Source organism: Simochromis diagramma, unplaced genomic scaffold (assembly GCF_900408965.1).
Source record: "Simochromis diagramma unplaced genomic scaffold, fSimDia1.1 OVJJ01000672.1, whole genome shotgun sequence".
NCBI lineage: Eukaryota > Metazoa > Chordata > Actinopteri > Cichliformes > Cichlidae > Simochromis > Simochromis diagramma.
The window spans coordinates 383828-410542 of record NW_024387215.1 but is presented as its reverse complement, the minus strand read 5'-3'; the positions used below and the strand labels follow the sequence as shown (position 1 = coordinate 410542).

At 41.4% G+C, this 26715-nt stretch overlaps 2 protein-coding genes across 6 annotated transcripts in view; both read left to right on the top strand.

The window, feature by feature from the left end:
- Window positions 1-1850, top strand: part of LOC120746515 (low affinity immunoglobulin gamma Fc region receptor II-like) — an 8042-nt gene extending 6192 nt beyond the window's left edge. For 2 of the 4 annotated variants that reach the window (XM_040051943.1, XM_040051941.1), the window contains 2 exons: window positions 1-17; window positions 807-1850. The exon at window positions 1-17 is cut by the window's left edge and continues 49 nt beyond it. In XM_040051943.1, the coding sequence (XP_039907877.1) occupies window positions 1-17; window positions 807-931 (142 nt within the window). In that variant the 3' untranslated portion in view covers window positions 932-1850. Of the gene's footprint in view, window positions 18-803 lie in introns of all 4 variants that reach the window. The other 2 variants (XM_040051942.1, XM_040051939.1) reach the window with 1 other exon arrangement.
- Window positions 1851-18275: 16425 nt separating this feature from the next.
- On the top strand, window positions 18276-26518 carry LOC120746520 (low affinity immunoglobulin gamma Fc region receptor II-a-like). 2 transcript variants are annotated; one of them, XM_040051950.1, is made up of 7 exons: window positions 18276-20833; window positions 20915-21175; window positions 21417-21536; window positions 21862-21933; window positions 22186-22251; window positions 22956-22993; window positions 23506-26518. In XM_040051950.1, exons 1-6 carry the CDS (start codon window positions 20668-20670, stop codon window positions 22991-22993), a joined length of 723 nt encoding a protein of 240 aa, XP_039907884.1. In that variant the 5' UTR covers window positions 18276-20667; the 3' UTR covers window positions 23506-26518. The 2 variants fall into 2 exon arrangements, with proteins under 2 accessions (XP_039907884.1, XP_039907883.1); XM_040051949.1 differs by having other exon boundaries at window positions 22905-22993.
- Window positions 26519-26715: the final 197 nt, after the last annotated feature.

Sequence of the window (26715 nt, the reverse complement as noted above, 5' to 3'; positions counted from 1 at the left end):
TGACACTCAACCTCTAGGTGAGAATCATTGTGATATTATAGCATAGTCCTGTTTTGTAATAATACGATAATAATACAATAATAATACAATAATAATACAATAAGGCAATTCAGAAAAATCTGCTTAAAAAGTCAACTGCTGTCTCCCCTAGAAATCTCCATAACCCCACAGCTGTGTCATCAGTACCACTCATCTTTCAACTCTTCATTATCTTCATAGCTGCCCTCATTTCCTCCTTACTAATCCTCTGCACTTGAAGATTCACTAACTCTCCTCAATCTGCCCCCCACCGCTTTCTCATTTGCTGATCCCTTCCTTTGAATGCTTGCCTACACTTATTTATTCCATCATTAAGACTCATTGTCTTCTTTTGTCTGTCCAGCAAACACTTTCTTGACATTTTACCTAACAGACCATGTTTCACCATAACCATTTTCATCATAAAAAAAAATCCTTTTACCAAATACTGCAAATAAATTACCACTTTATTGATAGCATAGTATCACATTGTTGCTGGTTTTGTTACTTAGGTGTTGTTACACGTTTTGCTTCTGTTGATTACCCCATTATATAAATTTCAGTTTGACATTATTCAGCTAAAATCCGACACTGTATTTTTGTATTCCTTTCTAATAATTATGTTGTAATTACATTGTTCTTCCTCTTTGTTGCATCTATTATTACAATTATTACAAAATATAAACAATGTTATTGCTGAGATGTGATGAAACGCGTTGCAAATAAGTGTTTAAATTACATACAGTTTTTCTAATCAACATATTCAATTCTATTTCTCTTCAAAGCAGAAACAGCAAAACCCACTGTTGATTCACCAGCTATCTGCCAACCTGTGGCAGAGGATACTTGCTATTCTACAATAATAATTAAAAAAAAGCCATGCTCATCAATGAGTGAGACTGAAAACAAGTAACAAGTTACTCAGAATTATCCGGTATTGTATATCATGTATTATTTTGCAGTCAGTTAAAACTGTGTATTCTCAAGTTCTTTCTGTATTGCAGGTCTGTGTATAATGATACATAAACAATCGACAATTATTATAAATGAGAGAACAAATTTACTTCAGATTTGATGTTAATTCACTAAATAGTGTTAATTCACTAATTAAATGTAAGTAATTTGAATTCCAAATGTTAAAGTTGATCACATGCTCAATTATCTGCATGTCATTTTTTTCTAGCTTTCTTTCTCAGTTACAAATGAGGCCCAGTGAAGTAAAGATCTAAGATCTAGACTTAAAAACTGAGGTGGCCGAGCTCTTCCAGTTGTTGCCGTTAAATGTCTGGAAGGCATTACCACTTTATCTTAGAACTATCCAAACTGATTCTCCACGACTTTTAAGTCTTTGGTCTTTGATTTGAGCTAAACTTTAAGATATTGTATTTTTTTTCTTCTTATCATTATTATTATTTCTTTACTTGTTCAACATAGGGTGAAAATGTTATCCATGGACATGTAGTATGTGTAGTGTTTTATTTTAGTTTAGTTTAATCATTACATGATGGGATTAAAAAATGAACTGAATTTTCTTTGTTTCAGATGCAGTTTCTTTTTGAATTGTTCCAAACAGATTACAGTTCTTTGAATACAGCAACATTTTATTGTGAAGGGGTCCTTTGTTGAGCATAAAATGGAAAATAGACTGCTGTAGCAAAATTATTAAGTCAGCATAAGAAGGATCATTCTGCATCTTTAAACATATTTGTACATTATTTTATGATTAACCTTAATAGAAGTTGATATAAATTTAAATATTTTAACCCTTTAAGACCTACCATAGAACCAAGTCCGCCAGAGCTTATATTATATTTTTACATGGTGTGGTGCCATTTTTGGGAGCATTTCAAGTTGCTATACATCAATACAACAATTATAGCCCAGATTTTAATAATATGTATTCATTAAGTGCATAGTAATTACATAAATTGCAAAAAAGTGCAATAAACTACAAAAAAATTGAAAATCGTTTTTGCTTTTTTAACATACATTTCTAGTTAGAGAAATTTAAAAGGCTTATCCCTCAAAACTGTAAATACGAAAAAGTTGCACAAAATAGTTTCCCACCACAGGAAATTTATTTTGAGTGTCTTCATAGTTTTATTTTTCAAATACACCAATTTTTATACAGTGCAGGAAAAACAAAAATAAATATTATACTGCAAATTTGCAAAAAAGCAGCATGTGCATCAAAATAAACTATTTCCAGCAGTGCAATATGAGTCCTAAGCATCCCAGGAACGACACAGAAAGTCATAAAGTCAAAGATAACTTTTAAAAAGACCAGTATAGGCCCTGTGGCCCTGATGGTAAAAAAAAACTACATTTCCGCGAAAATGACGTCACTTCCGGTTTCGGGCAGGTAATGGCGGACATGCAAAAGTTCGTGCTAACGTCTATTCCAACGTAGGAAGTGTTATGAACAGCTGATCGGATCGGCAAAGCGTGTTTCTGGAATATTATGTTTTTGTTCCTGCAAGCGCTTTTTATGCAGTTTTTGCAAAGCTATATGTGGAAGGAAACTGTGACCTAGGACAAGCTGATGGCATAAGATGTCAGTACAACTCCTCCGGTTTCATATGCAAAAAAAATTATTGCGCTAGCTTACGTGGTTGCAGTGCTACCGGGATTTAAAAATAGTTACGCAAAACAGAGCGTGCCCGCTCCGACCGGCTCTAAAGGGTTAAATGCAGACTCGATGTACTGATCTACTGATGTTCAAGATCAGTATCAAAATGGGCAAGGAAGATACAGGGAGTGCAGAATTATTAGGCAAATGAGTATTTTGTCCACATCATCCTCTTCATGCATGTTGTCTTACTCCAAGCTGTATAGGCTCGAAAGCCTACTACCAATTAAGCATATTAGGTGATGTGCATCTCTGTAATGAGAAGGGGTGTGGTCTAATGACATCAACACCCTATATCAGCTGTGCATAATTATTAGGCAACGTCCTTTCCTTTGGCAAAATGGGTCAAAAGAAGGACTTGACGGGCTCAGAACAGTCAAAAATAGTGAGATATCTTGCAGAGGGATGCAGCAGTCTCAAAATTGCAAAGCTTCTGAAGCGTGATCATCGAACAATCAAGCGTTTCATTCAAAATAGTCAACAGGGTTGCAAGAAGCGTGTGGAAAAACCAAGGCGCAAAATAACTGCCCATGAACTGAGAAAAGTCAAGCGTGCAGCTGCCAAGATGCCACTTGCCACCAGTTTGGCCATATTTCAGAGCTGCAACATCACTGGAGTGCCCAAAAGCACAAGGTGTGCAATACTCAGAGACATGGCCAAGGTAAGAAAGGCTGAAAGACGACCACCACTGAACAAGACACACAAGCTGAAACATCAAGACTGGGCCAAGAAACATCTCAAGACTGGTTTTTCTAAGGTTTTATGGACTGATGAAATGAGAGTGAGTCTTGATGGGCCAGATGGATGGGCCTGTGGCTGGATTGGTAAAGGGCAGAGAGCTCCAGTCCGACTCAGACGCCAGCAAGGTGGAGGTGGAGTACTGGTTTGGGCTGGTATCATCAAAGATGAGCTTGTGGGGCCTTTTCGGGTTGAGGATGGAGTCAAGCTCAACTCCCAGTCCTACTGCCAGTTTCTGGAAGACACCTTCTTCAAGCAGTTGTACAGGAAGAAGTCTGCATCCTTCAAGAAAAACATGATTTTCATGCAGGACAATGCTCCATCACACGCGTCCAAGTACTCCACAGCATTGGCTGGCAAGAAAGGGTATAAAAGAAGAAAAACTAATGACATGGCCTCCTTGTTCACCTGCTCTGAACCCCATTGAGAACCTGTGGTCCATCATCAAATGTGAGATTTACAAGGAGGGAAAACAGTACACCTCTCTGAACAGTGTCTGGGAGGCTGTGGTTGCTGCTGCACGCAATGTTGATGGTGAACAGATCAAAACACTGACAGAATCCATGGATGGCAGGCTTTTGAGTGTCCTTGCAAAGAAAGGTGGCTATATTGGTCGCTGATTTGTTTTTGTTTTGTTTTTGAATGTCAGAAATGTATATTTGTGAATGTGGAGATGTTATATTGGTTTCACTGGTAAAAATAAATAATTGAAATGGGTATATATTCGTTTTTTGTTAAGTTGCCTAATAATTATGCACAGTAATAGTCACCTGCACACAGAGATATCCCCCTAAAATAGCTAAAACTAAAAACAAACTAAAAACTACTTCCAAAAACATTCAGCTTTGATATTAATGAGTTTTTTGGGTTCATTGAGAACATGGTTGTTGTTCAGTAATAAAATTATTCCTCAAAAATACAACTTGCCTAATAATTCTGCACTCCCTGCAGTTTGACTTTGCTCACTGACAATATGGCGAGATACCGCTGGTTTCAGAGCAGCATTAATGTGGAGTCAATGAGTCTTAACTACACATATTCAGTATTAGCTTAGTTAAAAAAAAATGACATGCAACAAATCCATCCGCTGAAATTGTGACTTAGTCATGACTATAGTGAACAGTAAACATCATTGCTGATGTTACTGTAGTTACCTCTCTGTGTCTTTCCAAAACAAGATGAATCTGGACTGTCCTCTAGATCCATAACTAAACTTTAAGCCTGTGTGACACTCAACCGTGATTAAAAAATATTTTAATAGTAACATTTATATTACGCAACATTAGAAACTTTGCCAAGTACTTTTGCAACAAAGGTGAGTGTTTTATTAAGCAAAAATGTGGCATCCAACTGATTTAGTTCAGCCTGTTGTCACAGCAGAACCAGGAACCATCGCAGTGATCCCCTCAGCGGGTCCCTACCAACCCATAGCAGAAAATCATTGATTGACGCACAACAGACTCTCTGAAAATTAGATGTTTAACATCAAGAGCATGTCTGTGTGTGATATGCTGAAAAGCAAATAGCTTAGTTTATTTTTGATCTGTACTTCCTTTATGCCTCACAGTAAGCAGAGAGAGAACTGACTGATGACATAAGGAAGCGTGAAAACAATGAAGTCATCCAGATTCATCCAGCTTGTACTTGAACAAGCTGTACAATACGTTTTCAGATCAGGTTTGGTGTGCATGTCTATAAATTGATATAGCTTGTGTGCATTCAGTTAGCTACAGCTGCAAGCCAGACCCATGTGGTTCTTAGTATATATAAAGTTTGCATACTAACAAAAGCAAATGTTTGTTATTTATATGTTGAACTTAACTTGATGGAACTTGTTTGATTGTCTTTGTGTTTTTACAAGTGTATGAATGCTGTTACAAGAAAAGAGCTGCACTGGCTTTCAAAGACACTCACTGTGGTTAAGTCTTAATCTTAAAGTGTTTTTATTTTTTTTTTTCTTCGAAACAGACACACCGGGCTTATGGTGAGCAGTCAATTGTACCTCTGAAGCATGTCTGTAGCTGAAATATGGTTGATTGCCAATATGGTTAATTGAAAAAGTGGTGTCTTGTTTAATGCTGCAGCCACATCTATTCAATAAAGCCAAAGACTTTCTATATGTGTTTGGTCAGAGTGTGTGAAAGCAAAAGACAGGAGCTCAGTAGGTATTAGTGCTTTCACTGTGAATTAACTCACTCTGTCATGTGATGCATGATGCTCCGACGTTCTGAGGTCACTACCTCGGTTATACAATGTCACAAGTTTTGTGAGGCGCTTTTGTGATATTTATTTACATTTTTTATTCCTCCCTGATATCCTCCAAATCTGCTGACAGTCACTGGGTGAGGCAGTGGCCATCATTGTGTTACAATTTATGCTATATTTAAAAAGAGGGGCTCATATTAGGAAGAAGAAAAGCGAACAGAATATTTAGGACTGTCAGGACCTTCAGTTTAAGCACTGTTGTCTTTGATTGTTGTTTATGATGCTCAACACAAGGCCCCGAAGATGAAGTCATGTCGAGTAATTTGTGATTCTGTATTTGGACACTAGAACTGCTTTGAAATTCACATGAGTTGTTTGCACTAAAGAATAAACCACCATCATTTCATCCGGCAATCATTTCAATGCCAGCTGTGGTCTCAAGGCTGGAGCTGAACAAACTCTCCCTGATAACAGACTGTTTTTAGACTGTTCCTTCCTATCCCACGCAAGGCCACCTGGGTTGGCTGGAAGACGTTTACTTAGCCTGGCAGGGCAAAGGACACTGTCTTAGTGTGTTTCTATAGTGTATTAAGAGTTTTTCATGTGCTATGCGCTGAGGTTTTTTTTTCTGTTCTCAAACTGATCTCCCTGTTGGAGTTCAGTCTGGGGTAGTTCTTTTTTCTCCTTGTCCTTCCTGATTTTGTGCATTTTTCCATTGTTTGGTTACGGGTTGCTGCTCGTGCAGCTGACCGGCCACCCACCGTGCCTGACCTGTCTCTCCAATGTGATGTTTGTGTATTGTATGTACGGTCGGCAAGGTCAGTCTCTTAATTGCCCCTTGGGGATAAATAAAGTCTTCTGAATCTGTTAAGACCTACATGTTGAAAATATGAGCTTATCCTGTTATGTTTGTGTGATATATATTTAGAAGCTGGTCCACTTAAATAATTCCTCTAAATAAATGTGTTTATTTGATGAAGTGGTTAATGTGTTTTTCTTCTTTCCTTCTTTCGTTTTCAAGCTTATATACATGATAATTATCTTTCTTTTAGAAATATAAATATTCAGCTTTAGGCTTGATAATAAAGTGCCTCTTCCTATGACCTTCCCCATGGTGCTGATCAAAAGCTAGAATGATGCTATTGATTGAGACAGAGAGCGAGAGAGAGAGAGAGAGAGAGCGAGAGAGAGAGAGAGAGAGAGCGAGAGAGCGAGAGAGAGAGAGACTTTCTACACAAATTTATTTACACCGAATTAAAACAAAACAAACAAAAACAAAAAACTAACACAAAAATGCTACCACTTAATCACAACATTCATTGTACACTAACCATTACCTAAGGTACCCAGCAAACACACTTAAAAGTTAAGCACAAGTGTCCCATCTGCTCCTACTGAACACAAAACCCTTACAATGCCCCACATAGTTTCAAAGGAGTCCAGACTATTAGTCAGAGAGTAAAAAGCATGCTCTACTCTCAGACGGGATGCCAACAGGCCCTTTAGACTTTGCACAACATCAGTCCAACCCTGACCTAGCAACTGGTTCTTCCTAGTCTCCCATATTGCCAGCTTAGCTGTGCCAAACAAAAAATTAATCAGAACCAAGGTCCGTCTTTTCTGCACTGAATACCTAGGGCCAAAAACAAACAAAGGTACAGAGAAAGTCTCCCCTAAAGATTCCACCCACTCCTGCAACAAAGAAAATAAACCCACTAGCCGCGGACAAGAGACCACTAAGTGCTCCAACGTCTCCCTCTCTGAACAAAAAGGACAACCCTCCCCAGTGCTTGGGTCCAGGTGGGCTCTGTGTCTGTTCGTGGCTATTGCTCCATGTACAATCCTCCACTGGAGGTCAGCCATCCATTTTTCAACAGGAGGCTTATACAGGACCCTCCTACCTGCCTTTAGGGGTAGAATCCGAAGCAAAAAACTCAGTCCATTTTGACTCCCTGATTCCAAACCAGAGAGCGGAAATTCAGCACCTTAACACAGCATAAATAAAGCTGCTTCTTGCCACAAGAGCTGAAACTATCCAGCACTGGTGTCCCCAGGGAGAGCAGCATGCCACTCCCCTCAGGCTGCTCCTCAAAGGCAGGACTGACCATCAATGAAGGGAAAACATATTGTCATGTTTCGGCTGTGTGGCAGGCAGGGATTGGACCCAAACGCAAACTCATGGGGACAGAACTTGAACTCAAAAGCACAGCTTTATTACTGGAAAATAGAACACAAGCAATACAAAACTAAACTGGGAAAAGCTAATTATAATGCATACCAGAAGACACAGGGAGAATCACACACAGGATGAGGGACGACGCGACACTGACTCAGAGAAACACAGGGTTTAAATACACTGGGAAGTAACGAGGGGAATGAGACACAGAAGGAGGGCACAGCTGGGAGAAATCAGGACTGACGAGACAAGCAAAGCAGGACGCATTCACATAAGACACAGACCTTCAAAGTAAAACAGGAAGGATCACACAGAGACGCGAACTTGACACAGTGGAGAAAGCAACTAAGAAACACAGAGACATAAACCATAAGGCAGAGGACTCTAAGAACCGAAAGCCACAGAGGGAAACTCAAACATGCAGAGACAGACTTACACAGAACAGAGGGGACACAGAGAAACATGAAGGGCAAGGGATCGAAACTAGAAACCATAGAATAACTCACACAAGTACAATAATACAAAAATCACAAAGAACTAAAAACGCTGGGTCAGGAGACCCAGGACCCTGACACATATTCACTGTCATCAGCCCATTGATCAGCTAGAACACGATCTCCAGCAAAGTCTCTCAGTGATGGCGATAGAGAGTGCCAAACTTCCTCCATAATTCTCTCCAGCACTCTGTAGGACTTAATGCCTGTGACACCACCAAGTGCACCCATAGACATCCTTGTAAGATGACCCAGTTTGACAACGCCAGCCTCCACAAACTTGGTCCTTATTGTAGCAGAAGAAATTACAGTGCTGGGAAAAAAGTCATTAAAAAACAGTGGCTCCTCAAAAAGCCACATCCCAGGTCTGGGGTCAGGAGTACGTGCGACCTTCAGCGCCCGCCAGGCGTTAATCACCGAGCTGTAAAATGGCACAAGTCCAGACAGATCCACTTGATCCAACTTCAGAAGAAAGAGGTGTTTATCCAATCCAAGCCGGCCCGCTCTCCTAAACAGCAACTGAGCAGAAGTCATCCAGCTGTGACCACAGCCACGCAGCAGCCTCTGTGCCATCTGTAGTCTAAAGGTTGCTGTTCTGGACAAAACATCTATTAGGCCTTGACCCCCTCCGCCACAGGAAGATACAGGCCCGCCGCACGAAGCCAATGCTGTCCCGACCAGACAAACTTCACCAGAAGCCACTGCACCTCTTCCAGAAGACCGGGTGGTGGCACTAAAACAAGTAATGTGTGCCATAAAGATGAGGCAACTAGATTGTTAGCTACTAGAACTCTACCCCTGTAGGACAGGTAGGGGAGCAACCGGTTCCATTTAGACAGCTCAGCCTCCACCTTTTCCCGCACTCCCTCCCAGTTCTGCTTCACAAAGTCATCACTCCCCAAGTAAACCCCAAGACTTTTAATGCCCCTTTGACCCAGCGAAGGTTCCCAGGAAGCTTGGGAATACTCGACAAATTCCACTGCCCCACCAAACAGGCCTCACTCTTACCCCAATTAACCCTAGCTGAGGAAGCGTTTCCATACAAAACCAGACATTCCTGCAATTCCTGCACATCCTTTTGATCCGTAATAAAAACATTAACATCATCAGCATATGCCGACACAACGACAGGAGGGCTCTGAACCATATCTGGCAAAGAGAAACCCTTCAACTTGCTTCTCAGTCTACAGAGAAAAGGCTCAATAGCAATGCTATAAAGCTGTCCAGAGATAGGGCAACCTTGTCTAATCCCTCTCCGAACCGGCACAGGACAACTCAACCCTCCTCCCACCTTCACAACACAGCAAGCATCGCTATACAACAGCTTCACCCAAGTCAGAAACCCCTACCCAACACCAAAGGTCTTCAAGGTGGAAAAAAGAAAATCATGGTCCACACGGTCAAAAGCCTTCTCCTGATCAATAGAAACGATGCCAAATTTAGCACTGTACACTTTACAAATATCAAACACATCTCTCATTAAAAATAAGTTATCAATCATAGACCTATCCAGAACACAGTAAGATTGATCCACACCAATCAGCAGTTCAATGACCATTTTCAGTCTGTTCGATAAAACCTTGTAAAGAATCTTATAGTCTGCACATAAAAGGGCCACTGGTCTCCAGTTTTTAAAAAGGGTTAAATCTCCCTTCTTTGGTATGAGAGAGATAACTGCACGCCTGCAGGAAGCTGGAAGTATCCCTTCTATAAAACATTCCTTAAACACGTCCAGTAGGTCCCGACCCAGAAGACTCCAGAAGTGCTTAAAAAAGTCTGATGGTAAACTATCTTTTCCTGGAGCTTTGCCTGAAGCCATCTGAGACACCGCCGCAGACAGCTCATCCAAGGTTATATCCCTGTTCAAAACGTCCCGATCCCCTGGGCTCAGCTGAGGAAGCCCCTGCAGAAGGTCCGAAGCAGAGTCCACATCACAGCTATCTGCACTAAACAAGTCTGTGTAAAAGGCCACTGCATGCCTTCTCATCTCAGCCGGATCTCAGTCATCTTTCCATCCGAAAGCTGAAGACACACCATTTGCTTTCTGTGAACCACAGACTTCCCCAAATTAAAGAAAAATGTGGTTGGAGCATCCATGTCCTGGAGCCTGGTGAAACGTGCTCGAACCAAAGCTCCTTTAGCTCTCTCATGTAAAAAATGGTTAAGCTCTTGCCTTTTAGAATGAAGACAGTCATTATTCTGCTGACCTAACTGTGAACCAGAGACATTCTCCACATGTGTTATCTCTTTTTCAAGGTCCTGCACAGTTCTCATGATATTGGCTGTCAAAAGAAAACTATATTGCTGACAAAACACACGAATTTGGGCCTTTCCTACCTCCCACCATTGAGTAAGGGAATCAAAATCACCCTTCCTTGATCTCCAGTAATCCCAAAAAAAACTAAAATTGTCACAGAATATCCGATCATGCAATAATTTTATATTAAACCGCCAAAAAGATTTGGATTTGCTGGTGGTAGATAGAAACAGCTCCAGTAAAACTAAGTGATGATCTGTAAAAACAACCGGAAAAGACTGACAGTTAATAATTCGAGCAGTAAATGAAACAGACACATAAAACCTGTCTAATCTCGCTGCACTAATCCTGCCATCAGTCACTTTCACAAAAGGTATACTGCCTGGATGAGGGATGCTTCATCCGCCACGCATCAACCAAATTAATTTTCCTGATAAAGCAGAAGATGACTGAAGATGCGGCTCCACCCCAGTCCTGTCCAAAGTAAAGTCAAGACAACAATTCCAGTCCCTACCCAACACAATACAGTCCCCTTGAGCAGCACCACTTAATTTTTCTTTCAATGTTTTAAACAAAATCTCACGCTCAGACCCTAAGGTTGGTGCATAGACATTAACAAAAGTTAAAATAAAACCTTCAATTTCAGCCCGCACCAAAAGGACTCTGCCCTTTACCATCTCTATGCTGAAAATAATATTCGCATCTAGAGAAGGAGAAAATAAAATAGCAACTCCTGCGCTAAAATTTGTCCCATGGCTAAGAAACTTCTGCCCCCCAACCACAGATCCCAGTCTATTTCATTTAAACTGTCAGTATGTGTTTCTTGGAGAAAGACTATATCTAGTCTCTTCTGCTTGATTTCTTCTGCTAATAAGGCTCTCTTATTTGCATCCCTGCACCCATTCACATTGAAGGAGGCCACCCTCAACCCCTGCACATAAAAGGAAACCATCATGAAAGCAAACAGAAAAACCCAGCAGAGATGAAACACCCAGTGTTGTATGATCATAATGTTTCAGCGTAAAAACTTCAGTGTCTCTATCGATTCAGACACTTCAACTGTTTCCTCAGACCAGTAACATGTTTCTTCAGGCAATAACGCTTTTTAAGTAAGTCCAGGAAGTCCAACCCCACAACTTTCTGAAGAGTCATAGCTGACTGAATGCATTTCTCCACTTCAGGGAAATATTCCCTAACATTCACTTTTTTACCAAAAGTGTCATGCAGAAAAGCAACGATTTCCTCCAAAGAATGCAAATCTGCATTTTAAGACACACTGTCTGCTACAGAAACATTATCAGAGTCAGAATCACTATAGACACAGCCTCAGCCGGGACAAGAGCAGCTTTGTCCTGCACTAGAGGCACAGCCTCAGCCGGGGCAACAGCGGTCTCACCCCGCGCCGGAGGCGCAGCCACTTTTAGCGCCTGCTGCCCGCTAACCCCCTCCCCACTATCATCCACAGCCGGTCCCGCTGCAAGCTGTCTGTGAGGACACATTATTTTCTTATGACCCACATCTCCACACTCAAAACATTTCATGTTCCCATGTAGAACCCATGTAGAGCCCTTCTTCATGTTTGACACGGAAGGAGACATCCAGTGTCTGCGTAGGGGAGTCTAAAAACATGAACACTTGCCTCCGAAGGGACTGAACATGCTTTAACTTGGCGTCCTTACAGCCCAGACTCACTGTCCGGAAGCCACTGGCAAATCTCCCAAAGCGCTTCAGTTCTTGCTCTAAAGCCGCATTGGGAATAAACGGAGGCACCCACCGACACAGTGATCTGAGTGGAGGGCACTGCGAGGGGTGAAACCTGCATAAATTCATCATTCAAATACAAGCCACTCTCTATAAGCTGATTGACAAACCCCTGCTCTTTCAAGAATATGACAACCGCTTTATTCATATGTGAAGCATACGAAATGTTTCCATGCCCCACCCGCTCACCTACAGCCAACAGGACCTGCTCGACAGTGGTGCTCGGCTGCGGCACCACCCTGACTCCATGCTTCAAAGACAGGGACAGCGTCCCACTGGACGCGATCCCAGTCAAACTGAAATACAAACTACACAACCACAAACAGCTATGAAACAATCATACAATAAACACAGCAAGAAAACGGGGAAAAAAAGCATTAAGTGAAAAAAATCACACACACTCTCACTCAGACACACCAAACTCACCACCATCAAACTCCAAGCATGCAGTGCGAGAGAGAGAGGGAGAGAGAGAGAGAGGCAGACTGAGGTTTAGAATAGAATAGAATAGAATAGAATAGAATTCAACTTTATTGTCATTGCACATGCAGTTTAGAGGTAATTTTAACTGATAAATAACAGAAGTAGGGATTGAAAAGCCAATTCTTGAGTCAAATAATATTTTTTTAATAATATCTTTATTCTGTCTTTGTTTACTGATTCCTTTGACATTACTCAAAGATGTCACTAGGTGGCGCATGGCGCTAAGTAGGAATGGAAACCCCCTTAGAGGCAAGTGCTGCAGAACAAGTTCTGCAGTCAAGCTGTAAACAACCTCATGTTAGGGCTGGGCGATAAGGCCTAAAATTCATATCACGATAAAATTTGAAGCATGTGCGGTAACGCTATATATGACGATATATTCTTTTCTTCTGTATAACGTATTTTCCACACTATAAGCCACACTTAAAATCCTTTAATTTTCTCGAAAATCGAGATTGTGCCTTATGTATGAATTCTGGTTGTGCTTACTGACCTCAAACCGATTTTGGCGTGCAGAAATCTGTTAAAAAATGTTTTAGTACAACTTTGGTATGCCGCACTGCTTGAAGGATTGTTAGAGCATTACGGCTGCCGTAGTGAGGAGCTTCGCGGAGTAATCTGGGTCCAAAACTCCGTCTGTTTCAGGTCCCAAAGTCAAACGAGTTAAAAACGGTCTAAATTCTTTCCTCTTTAATAAAATCATCAGCGTTGCTGCTTTATTGGGTGTAACAATTAAATTTTAAATCCATGCATCCATGAAAACAGAATTTATTAAATTTAACGGAGTTAGAAGTTAACAGGAAGTTAGCTCGCTAGTTTACACCTAAACATTTCATACCATGTTCTGACTGAGAGATTTTTGAAACTAATTAAAACGTACAGCTCTGCTACCACTTCCGATATAAATGAAGACAGGATGAGGGCTCACTCAGCAGCCGCGGAGCAGAAGCCAGGGGGAGTTGCAGTGACGCGCCTGTGAGCTCCGCCGGCAGCCAGCCGTGCCTGAGTGACCGAGTCCCAGGCCAAGAGGCCGAGGGCACCTGTTAGGTTTTGTATTGTTGATTGTCATTTATGCTTAGAAATATTTAACCATATATGCTTAGAGGTGTATAATCAATTGTGTAGTGATAGGACTGTGATCTTTAGCAGGCTGCAAAGGCTTGGTGTGCATTCTAGAGTGGAATGGACACCCACATCCTAGGAGCATAAGATATATGGTATAGCAAACACACGTATATCTCTTTAAGTATAAGAGCCTTTTGTTCAGATGGACCCGCTAGACTCCTGGCACCAGCTTTGGGGAGTCTTCACAGGGTCACATCTTGACCTCACACAAATCACACACACACACACACACACACACACACACACACACACACACACACACACACACACACACACACAGGCAAGGTACTCTTTGTGTGTATGTAGACGTCATATGTTAATGAACCTATGCATATTCATGTAACCTCAATAAAAGAGCAGTGTTACGGGAGAACGGACGAGAGCAACTGGGGTCAAGCGAAGGAACGGCGTTTGTCCGGTTCTCTCCCGTGCACGAGAAACATGAAGAACTTTGCCTACTTCGTGTCTTGCTTGCTGTGTAATTATATTTCCTTCAACGTTCCAGTGAATAGGTTCAAGCTACAAACCTATCATTAATTGGTCCTTCGATGCCGGATCCCTGGAGTCGACATTCACCGAGGGGAGAAGAGACACACTGAAAGACTGACGTCAGCCAGGAAGTTCCTGTAGTAAAGTCCTGAGACGTGAGAATTTGTCATCGGGCCGGTGGATTAGCTGTCTGTTTTCTCTCCTCGATGAATGACGATCGGCGGGATTCGAGGCTGTATTACACGCTAAGCAACTCTGAGTAAGTTGAGAGAGCGACTCTATAACCGCAGAACTGGGTTAGTGTCCCGAAAAAGAGGTTTTGGTAAAATCGCCCAAGGGCCCAAGCGTCCGGTGAGTGTCCGGTTTTGAAATCGCCCTGGGTTTGTGTCCCGAGCGTCCCTTCATTGGGTTTTGTCGCGCGACTGGGTTAGTGTCCCACAACTGGGTGAGGGTCCCAGAACTGGGTGAGGGTCCCAGAACTGGGTGAGGGTCCCAGAATTGGGTGAGGGTCCTGAAAGATTGGGTTAGTGTCCCGAGCAGGCCTATTTTGTGTTGTTGTCGTTGTTGTCGTCATTGTTGTTGTTGTTGTATGAGTGTGTGCGGAGCAGAACACGTGGTCTGTGACACCGGCTGCTGTTGTTATCATGGGTTCCTAAGCAACCAAGAGTGAGTCAGAGGGTGACAGACGTTTATGCTGAACTTTGCTCCTGGCAGCACAAAGTATTTAAATTTAAAAAAAGAGAGAGCAACTGGGGTCAAGCGAAGGAACGGCGTTTGTCCGATTCTCTCCCGTGCACGAGAAACATGAAGAACTTTGCCTACTTCGTGTCTTGCTTGCTGTGTAATTATATTGCCTTCAACGTTCCAGCGGATAGATTCAAGCTACAAACCTATCAGCACCCCACCTCCGAAGTGGCCCGAGCGAGCCCCAGGCTCCAGGCCCCGATAAGCGGCCGCCAAGGAGTGAGCCGGTGTGTACCTGGACGCCCATCCCCGGACACAAAGAACCACCAACGCACCGATGTCTGAGGGAGTCCGCCACTGGCAGGGGAAGTGGTGGTAAGGGGAGATAGGCCTCCAAACCTTGGAGGGCCTGAGATGTCCCCAGAGAGGTGGCGTCTGACACCCAACCTGGATTTAGACACAGACATACAGGCACACACATATACAAACATCCATTCCCACCCTCATGCTCTCATATGCACTTACTCCACACTCAACCAACGTGGAGACAGACATAAAGAGACGCTGTACACACGATCACACTCCCCAAGCGTACTCTGCGAACCGGGTCTAGGTACCCTTGCCCCTGGAGGGGGGAACTGCACCCAGACCCAGGTGGTGTTACCCTTTTCCCTGCGTTGGGGGGAGGCAGACCGCCCCGACTCCGCAGCAGCAGGGAGGCCCCACACTCCAGACCGCAGTCGGACGGCCAACTCCTCCTCCTAGCCCCCCCGCTCCAGCAGGCCGCAGAGAATTGGGGTGAGAGAAGACTCCAAACCTCCCTCCACCCGCTCATTGTAGTGTTGATGCATGTGTGTTCTAAGGTGCATTTAAAACCCAGGAGGGCATGGAGATACCTGCCAGAGAGCAGCAGGTAAGCGCATGGTCCCTCCTGCTAGCCCTCAATGTCTACGTGTATTTAAAATTGAGAGGTGGGCAACGACGCCAGGGGTGAGGTGTACACCCTGATGGTAATTTGGACTCCGTGTATCGTGCCCACCCCCAAGATCCTATATGTATGTGTAATGAGAGTGTGAGTAATGTGAATGTCTAAGTTGTGGGATAAAACTGAGGCAGAGGCAGCCAGAAGGGGACGGGGGAGGTAGCCTCCTCTGCACCCTGGTGACATACCCCTACTCCAAGGTCCTGCATGTGTGGGTGGTTGTGGTGGAGTGGGAAGGGGGAGGCAGCTGGAGATGGAGAGGGAAGGAACGGAGGGGCAAGTGACCCCTCCCTGGGGCCAGCTCCCCCACTGACCCCAGTAGGCACCCCCATACTCCGCGACCCACCAGGGAAAGGGGGCCCAGGCCCATCCAGACTGGGGCCCAGTGCAGCAGCGCCTCCCGGCCCCACAGAGCCCGGGACAGTCCACCCAACCCCACCACAGAGAAAACTGCACCCACCCCACCATCCACTCTTCTTCCAGACTACATAAGACAATAAACACCCAGGCTGAGATCTTCCTCCACCTCTCCTGTATCTCCCCCTCCTGCAGAGAGAGTTCCTGAAGAGAGGAAAGTTCCTGCAAGATGTGACAATCTCCCCCACCAGTTGAAGAGCCCCCCAGGTGGCTCGATGCACCGGCGGCACCCTGCTCCAGGGCTGGGCCCCCATGCACCCACCCGCCCACAACCCCGGCAACACACCAACCAGGACCCAAGCCCCCGAGGCCCGGCCCGGGCCCCAGCCCAGAGACGGAGCGCCCCCAGAACCTCACGCCCATCCCGGACCCACCCAGGGGCAGCCAGGCTACCAGGTCAGTAACCCATGTCCGTCAGGCACAGACCCTCCCCTAGCCCCGCTGCACGCAGCCGCGAGGAAACAGTCACCTGAGAGCCAACAGAGCCCCTAACCGGACATGACCGCTACCCCCGGTTGGGACTCTCCTCAGCTCTTTCTGGGACAGTGGCGCGGCTGCCCCTCTGTTGGTCTTCCTTGGTCTCTTGTGCTCTGAGGGCCTCTGGATGTCTGGAGTTTTGATCTCCTCCATACCTGCTTCATGCCCTGGAGGACGGGGCTGTGGCCCCCCCACACCCTCTAGCAGATCATTACATGAAGGAACCTTTTAAAAAAAACAAGCGCGTCCATGCTCACAGGTGTACACACGGGTGATCACACCCACAAACTACACCCTTTTTGGCTCCTACCTCAAAGCACACTGTGTTCTGTTGATCTTATGTGCTGCACAATAATGTTTAATATTTAGTATTTACTGTCATATTCCCATATATCATTGTGATGTTGTTTATTCTATTACTCTTGTTCTCTTCTGCTTGTTTTCTTTTTTCTTTCTCAGCAGGTGATCCAGGTGATCGATATATGCATTTTTTTTTTCTGCCCGTTCTGTTGGTTTTTGTCTTTTGCCCTTCTCCCCCGTCCCTCTTCTCAGCTGTTTCTCTTTCCCTCTTTCTTTCTCCCCTTCTTTCCCCCAGTCAAGTCTGTCCCGTATTCAGTAAGTGAAAATAAAATAAACAATAAAAGGTGAATCAAATGGACCATTATAGCAAGGCTGGGATGGTCAATTTGGTAAAGTAAATCCGTTGGGCATCTTTCTTTGCCTTTAGACAACAATTCTGATGGCAAAAGAGCCAAACGGGACAGGCAAAAAATAAATAAATAAATAAATAAATGAAGACAGGAAACTAAACAGCAGTGGCGTTTGCAGGGTTACTGAAGTTGGACTACCTGGTATATAATGTTGTGCTACGTGATTGCTAGCGACACACCTATGTTAGCATAACATTAGCACAGTGAAGCTGGAGGATGAACGCCAACTTTTTTTCCACTCGATAAAAGTTAACGTGAGGGATTCTGGTGGTCAGGGACAAATGCAATCGCATAGCAGGATACTATACACGGGGCAAACTTCAGTCAGGAGAACAACTGAGATTATTCATCCACAATACGAGGTTAGTTATTAATGTACTGCAACAACATGGGAATAGAACAGCTGCGAGAGAATTCATCATTAATGAATCAATGTTACGGAAGTGGAGGAAGCGCAGTTTTTGGCTTTCCCCATATTTGAAGAGTGCTTCATCTCTTTGCTATGACTGTCGCCCGGCATAATTTGCAGATGATAATGGTTTTAGCCGCTGCATGCTTTCAACCAAAACAGGCGCAGCTTGATGACATCATCAACATGCGCTATCGCGATAGAGCGATATACTCAAAATCTCTATCGTTGGCCAAATTTATATAGTTTCTATCGTATATCGTTTATATCGCCCACCCCTACCTCATGTCATATTCATCTTTCTTTTAAAATACTGGCAACATAACCCTCATAAAGGCACCATCCAGATCACTGTGTCTCATGTACAAAACCCTTATCATCTCTCACAGAAATCCTTAAAGCAATCCAGTCATATTTACCTTTTAAAACTGATGATAACATCATAGCATCATTATAGGGGATGTTGGGATGCTCATGTTCTGTCCCTCTTTATTATAATATACTGGCAACATAACCCTCATGAAGGCACCATCCATACATAATTTTACGGGCTCTGCTAATGTTAGGATCTTTTCAACAGGGGAATATGAGTGCTAAAACAATGGGATCAGATGTAAAAGATGTAAAAGTAGCCATTATAGAGCCTGAGTGCTCTGAGTATCAACACCTTCTCGTTAGGAGAATGTGGGAGGCATAAACTTCTCATAATATGCACATGTAAATATCACTCTGGTATTAAGGAACTTTAATGGAAATGAAAGGCTCAGATCAGCCATGTCAATCTGCATATGTGTGTATTGTTGTGTGGGAAAATGTTTGCACTGCTTCATGATGTACTTATATATGTATTGAAAGGTACTGCCAGTACTACAGAGGCACTGACTTGTAAATTCGTCTCTGCACACTTGCAGTGTAATATGTATAAGCAAAGATACTTTTAAGGACTTTCTAAGGTACGCATTACTGCAACATATAGTTACATTTCCACTGCAGATTACGTGAAATGACTACAAGTTGTGTTGAAGGCAGCACTAGTGTGACTTTCTGGTTATAAATGGAATTACTGAGGTTTAACCCATATAACGGCAGCTTTGAAAACTATTTAGAGTTGTTTCAAGTCTGTTTTTGTGTCTGATGCAAAACATCACTGAGCTCAATGTTTATCTCTGTGTGAGAACACAGCTTTGTTATTGATGCTGGGTTCCCACCAGTTTAATATCTGTACAACTACACAGTGCAAAATATTCATTTAGTCAGTGCTTTTGTATTAGTGAGGAATTTCAATGACTTAAAGCTACTTGAGCTTTTTTTAGTGCTACCATGGAAATTTAGTTATAAGCTGTTAGGATTACTGTGACTGGCTAGGCCATCACTGGTATAATGAAAGCATAAAAACCGTTAAATGGCTACAAATAGATTTGAAAGCATCAGTATGTGCTCTGTCTCACCTACCACAGCAACAGCTCTGCTTCTCTGAAAACTATTTTCACATAGTTGTTTTACAAAGGTCATACAGGAAGTATCTTTTGCTTGGTCTCCGGCAAGACATCATGGAGGTCAGAGCTCTGTGCATCAGACTGTGTAAGTACTGTCTCAGTTTATACATTAAAATTAAACTATAAAGAGTTTGTTAAGGTTAACAATGTTGTTAAAAGGCTGTGGTTATTTAAATCTTTCATGTAGCAGAAACCTAAGGTGACACCTTAGAAATAACAAGTACAAAGTAATGTTTCTATTCAACAACTTAACAAGGAATAGCACTTTTAACTCTAAGAGTTGGCAAGTCTAAAGATGTCTGAAAATGTGGGTACATCTTATAGTAACTATTTTTGGTCTTTTTAGTGATGACTGTGGTGATTCTGCTGTGTGCACATGCTCCGAAAGTTGGTGAGTAATATCTGTTTACTTATTTATCATTTTGTGATTGGAGGAAAAGATGGTTTATTTAAACACCAAAAAGAACATTTTGGTCAATCACCACCTTTACTGGGTTTGGTCACAAAAGTTGTTATGCACATTTTATTGGTTATCACATTTTAAATTTACAACTTAAATCCATGTGTTTGGACTGTGGGAGGAAGCCGTGGAGAACCCATGCATACAGGGAGAATATGCAAACTCAACAAAGAAAGACCCTGGCCTGGTGGAACTGGACTCATAACCTTCTTGCTCTGTGGCAACAGTGGTAATCACCATGCCACCATGCTGCCATCTGCACTTAGTGGGGATAGGTTAATTGGAAAGTCTAAATTGCCCATAGGTGTGAATGCAGGAGTGAATGTGAGTGCAAATGGTTGTCTGTGTCTATGCGTTACCCCTGTGACAGACTTGCGATCTGTCCAGGGTGTACCCCGCCTCTCGCCTTAAGACTGCTGGGATAGGTTCCAGCGCCCCTCGCAACCCTGAAAAAGGAAAGTGGAAGCGAATGATTGGATGAAACTTAAATCCAACACTTTGTTAATTCAGCAATAACATTGAATCTTTTTTGTATTTTGTCATTTTTTCTCAGATGCAGTTTATCTTCATATTGTTCCAAACAAATCCCAGTTTTTTGAATATGAGTCAGTTAGTTTTTACTGTGAGGAGCCTTCTCATGGAGATGTGCTATATAAGATGAAGGAGGAAGTAGAGCAATGCAACAAAACCAGTAAGAAAACAACAGTAACGACAACAGGATCAAAGTGCACCATTCATCCTCTTTATGCAAGTGACAGTGGAGAATACTGGTGTGGGACAGCAGGAGGGAAGAGAAGCAACATTATCAGCATCACTGTCACTGGTATGTTTTAGTGAAGGCAGTATTTTGTCACAAACAAACACAAGTTCAACATTTTATAACTTGAAATCACTTGTCATTCAGCTGGTTCTGTGATCCTGGAGAGTCCTGCTGTTCCTGTGATGGAGGGAGAAGATGTGACGCTGCGCTGCAGAAACAAGATGTCTTCATCCAATATCGCAGCTGATTTCTACAAAAATGGAGTTCACAACAGGAGCAGCTCCTCAGGAAGCATGACCATCCAAGGAGTTTTAAAGTCTGATGAAGGACTTTACAAGTGCAAAATCGCAGGAGCTGGAGAATCACCAAAGAGCTGGCTGTCTGTCTCTCTGCCATGTTTCACAGGTGAGAAACAGCAATGTTTCAAAAGAATTATACATATGTGTGATGCAAATATTTGCAAAGCTTTTCAGTATGTTTTTTTCTTTGTGGTGTTAGTTATTGAAGAAGGTTCTTTGGAACTTTTAGAGGACTTTGGTATAGGATTTGTAACATTTTAATCATGCAAGTGTGGAATTATTAATAGTGAAATTTATACTTAATCTTTCTTCAAACTCACTAAATGTACATTCAACAACTTATCTAGACAGTCACAACAAGAGGAGCCACTGTGCTGCTACTACACCTTGGATCGTTGTCACTATTTTACTGAGCACTCTGATTGCAGTGGTGGGACTCTATCACTTCCGCAAAGATTTGTACAGAGGTAAAAAAAAAGGGAAACATTTTTATAATATTATATATATATATATATATATATATATATATATATATATATATATATATATATATATGTGTGTGTGTGTGTGTGTGTGTGTGTGTGTGTGTGTGTGTGTATACATGTATATATGTGTGTATACATATATATATATATATGTGTATACATGTATATATATATGTGTATACATGTATATATGTGTGTGTGTGTGTGTGTGTGTGTGTGTGTGTGTGTGCTTTATTCTTCAGTTGCTAATGTTTCTTCAGTTTCTTTAATTGCTCTATTCATCCGTTTTGATTATTGGTTATTGCAGTTATTTTCTATTGGTCAACAATGGCATGTGGTTCAGGCTCAACAGAAGATCAAACAGGACAGAACACAAACAGTAAGAAATGCCTTTACTATCAGCAATAACATCCCGTTAGATTAAGTTTCTCATAAGAAATCTGTTTTTTAATTTCATTTCATTTCATTTCATTTTCTATTACTGTATTTTATTTTAATTTTTACCTTATTTAATAATAACTGTGTTATCTGGTGTGATCCTATTATTGACGATGAGAGGCAGACATGGGTCGTAATTACTGATGTTGCTGTGGTTATCTGCTCCCTCACTCCCACTGTTTGTCTCCATCAGATGAAGTTGAATTGTGTCCTAATCCAGTTTATCATTCTTTGGACCAGGGTGACACTCAACCTCCAGGTAAAAATCATTCTGATATTACAGTATAAGTCTGCACATAATATTTAGTAAAATCTGGTTAAAAAGTACAATTGCTCTACCCTCTAGAATTTTCCATGACCCCACAGCTGTGTCATCAGTACCACTCATCCTTCAACTCTTCATTATCTTCACAGCTTCACATTTCCTCCTTACTAATGCTCTGCACTTCCTGATTCACTAAGTTTCCTCGATCTGCCCTCCCCGCTCTCTTATTTGCTGATCCCTTCTTTTGTATGCTCGCCTACACTTATTCATTCTGCCATCAAGTCTAATCATCTTCTTTGGTCTGTCGACCAAACACTGACATTTTTCCTAACAGAACATGTTTCAGCACAGCCATTTTGATCATTTCACAAAACCATTCTTCTACCTAATACGAAATAAGAAATGAACATTTTATTGCTAGTATAATATCACATTGTTGCCAAAATATACAATACTATGACTAACTGTTATTTTGTACTCCTTTAATAATTATGTTGGTATTAAATTGTTCTCCCTGTTTATTGCATCTTTTATCACAATTTAAACAATGTTATTGCTGAGATGTGATGAAAAGTGTTGTAAATAAGTGATTGAATTAGATTCAATTTTGTTAACCAACATATTCAATTCCATCTCTCTTCAAACAGAAACAGTGAAAACCACAGTAGCATACATGGCTTCACCAGGTATCTACCAAGCTGTGGCAGAGGATGCTTGCTATTCTACAATACCGTAGGTAAGACTGAGAACAATGATGCCTTATGCTCTGCATTCACCTAACGTGATGAATGGTTGAGACTAGTGAATTACTGATGAATCACTGGTTGCAACACCATTGGCAATCACGTTTTTGTGATACCTGACAATGAGTCTTTCACTTCAACATGATTTTGCAGCTCTTTCCAGATGACTTTGTTTCTCCATGCTTTCGTTTCTTTTCAATCGTGACATGATCATGTTGCTCTTTAACCTGCTTCTCTGGTTCTTTTTAAGTGATTTCTTGATTCAGTAAGAGTGGCAATATTCATGTCTGGGTATGACTAGTGAAGTTGAACTCACTGTTCCAAAAAAATAACATTTAATAACAAACTTGTCTTACAACAGATATCAATGTTTCTTGGCGTTAGTTCATGTGACATGAGTCTTTTGTAACATAACTGTATCATAGACACTAAAAATTCAAACATAAAACAAACAAAATGTTAAATTTATTTCATCCACTCATTCTTTTCTGCTCCTTGATTTCAGTGTTGCTGTTGGGTTGGAGCCGATCCTAGGAAAGGTATACCTTGGACAGGTCGCCAGTCTATCATGGGTCTGTAGCATGTCCTCAACTTGTGGAGGCATCATGGGATATTTGTGAACATACCCATGTAAACCACTGATCTCCGCCAACTCCGCCTTGAACAACACTCCAGGCCAAACCAGGACCAGGGTTTTGATAAATTGGATAAGTCTACCACAGCCCACTGTGTATGCCCTTGGCACCTTACCAGAATGCTGTATTTCCCTCCTGGACTGAGATCATCTTCATCAGTGGAGGTGGGCAGCTTCCTCCAAGTTGGAAGGACCACCCTTAGCCACTAAGGAGTAAAAGCAGATGAAATAGGGCTGATTCATTAACATCTAGTGACCAGAAGGTTGGTGGTTCAATCCCTGGTGGCTCCAGTCTGCATGCCAAAGATCCTTGGGCAAGATGTTAACACCAAGTTGCTCTCTGATGCATCCATCAGAGTGTGAATGCTAAAAAAGCTCTTAAGCATAGAAGATAGTGCTTTTGTTAATGGATGAATAACGCATGCTGTATAAAGTGCTTTGAGTACTCTGGGAGAGTAGACTCAGAATCAGTTCATAGACAGAACATGCAGACCCCGTATAAAAAGCCAACAGCTGGCCCAAGGCATCATAATTACACTATGCAAATGAAATATAAAATTTGTAAACTGTAATCACTCCCAACCTTTTGTAAGATAAATCTCACTTTAAATTATCAATCATAACTTGAAATTGAAAGTTGCTGTTTATCAACTGATGGCATACGGTTTTTATGTTTTAAAGCTTTGAAAAACACGCTCAGGTATGAGTGAGACTGAAAACATGGAAGTAACTCAGAATTATCCGGTTTTGTTTATCCTCTATTATTTGTCAGTTCAAACCAATTGTTGATCACATTACACCTTTGCAGAAAATTTTATGATTAAGCCTAATAAAAGTTAATATAAATTAAATATCAACTGCACACGTGGTGTACTGATCTACTGATGTTCAAAAATGAGAATCAGAATGGGCAAGGAAAATAATTTAAGTGACGTTGCTCACTGACAATGTGGCCAGATACAGCATTAAAGTGGAGTCAATGAATCTTAACTATATATATTCAGTACCTGTAAGTATTTGAGTTAAAGTGTAGAAAGGGGTGATCTTAATGCTTAGATTTATTTATTTCATCCAAAAAATCATACATTTTTAGCTTAGTTCAAAAAACGAATCCAACAAATCCACCCAGTGAAATTGTGACTTAGTCATAACAAACATTATCACTGATGTTACTGTAGTTACCTGTCTCTGTAGCTTTCCAACATAAGATGAATGTGAACTGTCCTTTAGACTCATAGCCATGCATGACACTCAACTGTGATTAAAAATATTTTAATAGTAAATATTAAGCAACATTAAAAACTTTGCCAAGTACTTTTGCAATAAAGGTGAGTGTTTTATTAAGCAAAAATGTGGCATCCAACTGATTTAATCAGCCTGTTGTCACAGCAGAACCAGGAACCATCGCAGAGATCCCCTCAGCGGGTCCCTACCAACCCATAGTAGAAAATCATTAATTGACTCACAAGAGACGCTCCGAAAATTAATGTTTAAATTCAAAAACACATGTGATATGCTGAAAAGCAAATAGTTTAGTTTCTTTTTGTTCTGCACTTCCTTTATACCTTACAGTGAGCAGCGGTTTATCCAGCTTGTACTTGAACAAGCTGTACAGTACATTTTCAGATCAGGTTTGGTGTGCATGTCTATAAATTGATATAGCTCGTGTGCATGCATTTAGCTACAGATGCAAGCCATGTGGTTCTTAGCATATGTGAAGTTCGAATACTAACAAAAGAACATGTCTGTTATTTAGATGTTGAACTTAACTTAAAAGTGTATGAATGCTGTTACAAGAAAAAAGCTGCACTGACTTTCAAAAACACTCACTGTGGTTAACTTCTAATCTTAAAGTGTTTTGAAACTGTTTTTTTCTGAAACAGACCCACTAAGCTTGTGGTCAGCAGTCAAATATACCCGTGAAGCACGACTCTGTGCATGTCTGTAGCTGAAATATGGTTGATTAAAAAAATGGTGTCTTGTTTGCAGCCACGTCTATTCAATAAAGCCAAAGACTTTCTATATTTGTTTGGTCAGACTGTGTGAAATCAGATGCCAGGAGCTCAGTGGGTGTTAGTGATGCTATGATAATGAAGGAAGTGAGGTGGTGCACAAATAGTGCTTATTTCTTGTGAAGAATATCAAATCTGATTTTCAACTTTTTAACCCAGATACCATCCAGAAACTCAACCTGATCAGGAGATACTCCCTGATCTAAATTCTATTCTAGGCCCAAAACTAACAAAAAAGGAGAACTGCAATGTGTGTGGATTCTCTCCTACTGCACTTTCATTCATAAATGATCAAAAGTAGAAATGTTAAGTATTAATCCCTGACAACTATTGCTTTTGATAAAGTACACATTTATACAACATAAAGCTTTTTTACTTACATGTATATGGTATTGATATATTCTGGCTGAGTACACACAGACCTCCACAATGCTAAAGCTTTTTTTCTTTAGATGGTTTGGTGGTGACGGGTTATCTGGCAAAGATCACAGATCAGCTCTGCTACCATCTAATGGCTATTGTTGGTATTGCTATGCAAGGTGACCAGAAAAATAAAAAGTGCCACAGTATCTAGAGACTTACTAAATCTGGATAAAAAAACTATGAAACTGTGAGTGTGTGTCTGTGGGCGTGTGGCAAAGTTTCTATTGATGCTTTCATTTTCCAGCTCAAACTGTCCTCTACAGCAAAGATAAGCCTTGAGGTATCATTGAAAGGAAAAAAAAAACAATGTGCACTGTCCCCTTTTAGGATTTGGTAACAGGGCAGAGGTCATATCATACTAAATGCTCTGTGAGTTTTTAATATATATTTAGATGAGTAATGCATGTTACTCGTTTTACTAATGCTTGAAAACACTATTAAAACTACAAGTCAAAAAAATTGGACATGCTTTCTCATATAATGGTTTTTCTTTATTTGTAATACTTTCAACATTGTAGATACAAAATAAAGACACTAAATATATTATTAATATATAAATATATTAGGCTAGATTTATGGAATTATGTAGCAAAAAATATATATACATAACTCTAAATATGTCATATAATATAGATTCCTCAAAGTA